The sequence below is a fragment of the Camelina sativa genome, chromosome 2 (assembly GCF_000633955.1).
Source record: "Camelina sativa cultivar DH55 chromosome 2, Cs, whole genome shotgun sequence".
Lineage (NCBI taxonomy): Eukaryota > Viridiplantae > Streptophyta > Magnoliopsida > Brassicales > Brassicaceae > Camelina > Camelina sativa.
In genome coordinates, this window is record NC_025686.1 from 15,749,443 (window position 1) to 15,754,680 (window position 5,238).

A 5,238-nucleotide genomic window follows, 5' to 3' on the forward strand; every position below is an offset into this window, starting at 1 on the left:
GGGGGGGGGGGGGGGAGGGAGGGTATTATGAGCCAGGGCTCATCTATGTAATTAACATAAACATGTTGTATATTTGGGTTATTTCCATATTTTGGTATTAGGTTAAATATTGTACTTGTATATAAGGCTTCGCCTACACAACTTGAAAAATAAGAAAACCTTTTATACCGAATAAGGTTTTAGACACATACTATTTTAATATATTTCGTCGAAATAGTAATTTTATTTATGAATTCATTTTGTACAATAGTAAATCGAAACATCTTTATGGAAACAGGAGAGTTACGACTTACGAGGCTCTCAGTCTAGTTTAGTGTCTATCTAAAATCTGGACGCCTTTAGAAGCTGTAATAAACCAAACATGCGACTTTTAATTACGAAATTCTAATCAGATTTTAGATCGAAATTGTTTATTAATCTGGTCATTCCAAATTACATATAATGGTATGCAATTCTATACATTTCAACCAAATCCACAAAGTAAAGAATATAAAAAAAAAAAAAAAAAATCCAAAATGGTATACATCGATCGCCCAATAGAGAGCAAAAGAATAGATAAATAAACCTTACCAAAATAACAAGAACGTCTCGCTGTTTCTCTAGGGTGAAAAAATCACTACGCAGTTTCAAAGAGAGGCACCAAAACGGAGCGCGGGTTCTTTTTGTGTTGCCCTTACTGATTTCTATTTCTCCATTCAACGATGGCTGCGTAAAGCGTGTGATTCGGCAAAAGGTTCACGTTTTGTAACGGCGAATTAGTCACCGGCGACGTCCTGTGGTTCTCCATCCACTCCACTATAGCTTTCCGGTCATAACTGTACCCATCAGCCGCAATACAGGGATCCTTCATCACATCCTGCAACATAAGTACATAACAACATTCTTCTTTAAACTAACCTGACTTCTCTCGCAAGTAAACATATGACGTTATGAACAAGTTATGTACCTTAAGTAATGGGCAGATGAAATGGCTTGGAGGTTGACTCGGTGCAGCAGAGAGCGAGTTTTTTGCGTTAGCAGCTACTTTCTTCAAGCTCTCTAATACTGGAAGAACCTGATCTTCCAAATCAGGCCTGTCTTTAGAACGGAGCTCTGTACAATAGAGAGCTAAAGCCGCTAACTTCCGGGTCTCTTCGATTGGCCAGTTACCCGCTTTTTTATCAAGAAGCTGGATTAACTCATCGTCGTCGTTGTTCTCCATGGCTATTTCTACTGTATATGTCAGTGCCATAGCCGGTTGAGCGGTAAGAAGCTGCAGAATGATCATTCCAAAAGCATAGACGTCTGATTTTGGAGATATCCTTCCTGTTCTTTGATATTCAGGATCGATATAGCATAACGTTCCCACAGGGCTTGTCTGTTTGTACATTGTGAACTGAGTTAACAATGGGTCAACTTGGATCATTGTGGAGAGACCAACANTGTCGGGAGATGTTGTAATCTCTTCTTGGACAGAGCATGTGGGTTAGATTTGAGTGCATTTGACATTACATCTAATGAATGTACAAAAGAAACCAGAAGAAAATTTAGACTCATGAATCACACATCAGTTTCTGGTAAAAGATTGAATGAAGCTCCAAACCTGAGGGTCCTGAACCAGAAGAACAGCTGGAGGAATCCTCCGTTCTCTCATTACTAGAATCCAGTAAAGTTTCATTCCTCTCCGTGTCTGACGATAATTTATCTTTTGAAAGAATATAGACTCCTTTTGAGACAACATAGACTGTGCAAAGGTTTGACACAAAGGCTGACAACTTCTCGGTAATATTATGATTCCTAGAATTGTAGTCAACACATATCTCATTTTGAGAAACTCTCCACAATCAGATAATAAAACCGAAAAGATAATGTTTTAAAGCCATACCTCGACATGGCACCATGAGATGAACGTCCAATGACAAGAATGCTGATCAAATGCTCATTAACCTCTCTGGTTATCGCCACTGCAACACTATTAGATTCAAGCACTTGAAGTTCCACTGCAACCTTTTTTAAGAATACTCAAAATGAGCTTCATTGATCTTTAGTTGTAAGAAATGTGTTAAAGGAAGACAAAGAAAGAAAAACTTAAAACCTTTTTCCGCTCGCACATTTTCTTGAAAGGTTTAAGAAGAGTGTCCTTTGTCTCCTGCATCACTTGTCGTTTATAAGTAGCCGCCACATCCTCTGGTGCCTCCGATACAGAGACCATTTCTCCCGCTTAGGAAGGAAACAGAAACTGGTATCAGGCTCGTAAGTAGTCACATAAAGTCCTAGGTAGGGAAGAAATCTTTGAAACTTACTAGGTGTAGGTAGAGAAGTAATCTTTGGATGGATGTGAATCAGCTTGAAAACGGNGGAACAGTCTATCTTCCAAGCTACCATTTTCCATGTACTCATAGACTAGTGCGCCGTGTTCAGGACATGCTCCTAGAAGGAGAACCAAGTGTGGGTGCCTGATCTTGCTCAAGATTTCGAGCTAAAAGAGATCAACGGTAAATGAAAGTATTAGCTATCTTTAAAGAAAACGAGAAAACTTAATTTCAAACAAGAAGAGCTTTTGGTTAAGTACCTCTTGATCAAATTGTTTCGACAGACTGCTTTCAGCGGAATGCAAAACTTTGACAGCAGCGGTTGTATGATGCAGACTGCATTTGTAAACAGCCCCGTAAGCTCCCATACCGATCTTTAGATCTTCAGAGAATGATGAAGTGGCGGTAATGATTTCTTCCCAAGTGAACTCTTGGTATTGCAGCTTAGGAGGAGCCACAATGGAACTTTCTGCCAGTTTCTCCTTTTCTTTGGCTTCACGGATCGCCTTTATCTCGGCTTCTCTTCTTTGTGCAGCTTCTCTCTCTTCCCTTCTCTTCTTCTCAAAGTTCTGTGTTTCCTTTTCTGCTAACCCCTTAGTTCTGTGCTCCATTAGCGTTAGCTCTTCAAACTTAAGCTCATTTAGCTGAAAACCATAAAAGGGGCAGTTTATTAGACACACAAACCAATAGCTAAAAAGCTTCATCAAATACAACTTTTATAGAGAGATTCTTCAAGCAGACCTTGCGAGAAGCATCCAACGTTTCTACTTGAGCCTCTGCATACATTTCATGAGCCTGTCTAAGCTCAGCTCTTAACTTTGTAATTTCTTTGAGAGTGTCCTGAATCATTGGAAAAAAATATCAGTCCCAAATGTTTTTGATTTCACAAGAGATTTAAGAATAATCATATCAAAAACATAATTTACCTCGTTGTCTGTGAAATAATCTCCACCTTGAGTAACATTTCCATGTTCATACATAGACATAGAGCTCATAGCGTCTTTTCTCTCATCAAAATCTCTATACCGAGGATTCCAAGAAACAGTACGCGATGTTTCAGGGCTACTTCTCTTGCTTACTTCCTCGGCAGGATCCGATGACATACTTCTAGTTTCATCCGAATCAGCAGAACTAGTTTCCATATGAACAGTAACCCCTCTTACTATTGTCGGGAGATGTTGTAATCTCTTCTTGGACAGAGCATGTGGGTTAGATTTGAGTGCATTTGACATTACATCTAATGAATGTACAAAAGAAACCAGAAGAAAATTTAGACTCATGAATCACACATCAGTTTCTGGTAAAAGATTGAATGAAGCTCCAAACCTGAGGGTCCTGAACCAGAAGAACAGCTGGAGGAATCCTCCGTTCTCTCATTACTAGAATCCAGTAAAGTTTCATTCCTCTCCGTGTCTGAGGATAATTTATCTTTTGAAAGAATATAGACTCCTTTTGAGACAACATAGACTGTGCAAAGGTTTGACACAAAGGCTGACAACTTCTCGGTAATATTATGATTCCTAGAATTGTAGTCAACACATATCTCATTTTGAGAAACTCTCCACAATCAGATAATAAAACCGAAAAGATAATGTTTTAAAGCCATACCTCGACATGGCACCATGAGATGAACGTCCAATGACAAGAATGCTGATCAAATGCTCATTAACCTCTCTGGTTATCGCCACTGCAACACTATTAGATTCAAGCACTTGAAGTTCCACTGCAACCTTTTTTAAGAATACTCAAAATGAGCTTCATTGATCTTTAGTTGTAAGAAATGTGTTAAAGGAAGACAAAGAAAGAAAAACTTAAAACCTTTTTCCGCTCGCACATTTTCTTGAAAGGTTTAAGAAGAGTGTCCTTTGTCTCCTGCATCACTTGTCGTTTATAAGTAGCCGCCACATCCTCTGGTGCCTCCGATACAGAGACCATTTCTCCCGCTTAGGAAGGAAACAGAAACTGGTATCAGGCTCGTAAGTAGTCACATAAAGTCCTAGGTAGGGAAGAAATCTTTGAAACTTACTAGGTGTAGGTAGAGAAGTAATCTTTGGATGGATGTGAATCAGCTTGAAAACGGCATTTTTGTCAGAACCAAACTTTTTGAGCGCCCACTTAACTACATTCTTGCTTTTATTGCTCCCACTAATAGCTATGGCAATGGTCAGCGGTTGAGAAGGAGACGCAAGATCAGAGCTATCCTTCTTAGGATCAGGCACCACCGGCTTGGTATCCAGAACTGTTTTTTTGAAAAAGTAGTCCATTTCTTCCTATATATATCTTATAAAAGTCCAAGCACCGGCTTGTGGCGTCAGGGCCAGCTCTGCGCAAAGATGGTTTGCAAGGAAATTGCTTATCTTTCCTCCAAAGCAACCTGTGTCTCAAAGCCATTTGGAGATATAAGTCATTCATAACATCATCACAACTGAAATGAAGATCCTTGAGACAAACCAAAACAAAGCAAGGCAATGGTCAACGGTTACTATTTGATAAAACATTGCTGAAGAAGAGAATGTAAGCTTTTGACAAGAGATTGGTTTCAAACAGAGAGTGCATCAATCATCAATAATCAATGTTCTTAAAATCCAATATATATACATAACAAAGCAACATTCCAAAGTCAATTTAGATATAAGATATAGCTAGACGATTCAATCCAATCATAGAGACGAATTTTGTAAATCAGATTTTTATAGATTTGAGCTCATAAAGTTTCGAACTTTACAAGAACTGTTGGAGATTGGTTTCAGGTTAGCTATCGGTTTACTCTAATTGCAGTTGGTTTCGTCATGGTTATAGGTGACTTGGCCGTGAAGCTGTTTGGTCAATATGTCAATCCCGTAAGATCAGCAAAGTTAATATAGCTTTCCTTGTATGTATAGATATGATTCGTATGGATCTGCTCTCTCGAGTATATATGTTTTTGTAAATCAAGTCATAAGGGACA

The 5,238-nt window shown here is 38.8% G+C and overlaps 1 protein-coding gene across 1 annotated transcript; it reads right to left on the bottom strand.

Annotated features, from left to right (window-relative positions):
* Window positions 605-4,555, bottom strand: LOC104752685 (putative U-box domain-containing protein 53). Its single transcript, XM_019230624.1, has 13 exons — window positions 4,318-4,555; window positions 4,110-4,234; window positions 3,900-4,021; window positions 3,618-3,811; window positions 3,218-3,528; window positions 3,033-3,131; window positions 2,552-2,935; window positions 2,335-2,458; window positions 2,075-2,199; window positions 1,865-1,986; window positions 1,583-1,776; window positions 947-1,446; window positions 605-856 (listed from the first exon to the last, which is right to left on the bottom strand). Exons 1-13 carry the CDS (start codon window positions 4,553-4,555, stop codon window positions 674-676), a joined length of 2,721 nt encoding a protein of 906 aa, XP_019086169.1. The 3' UTR covers window positions 605-673.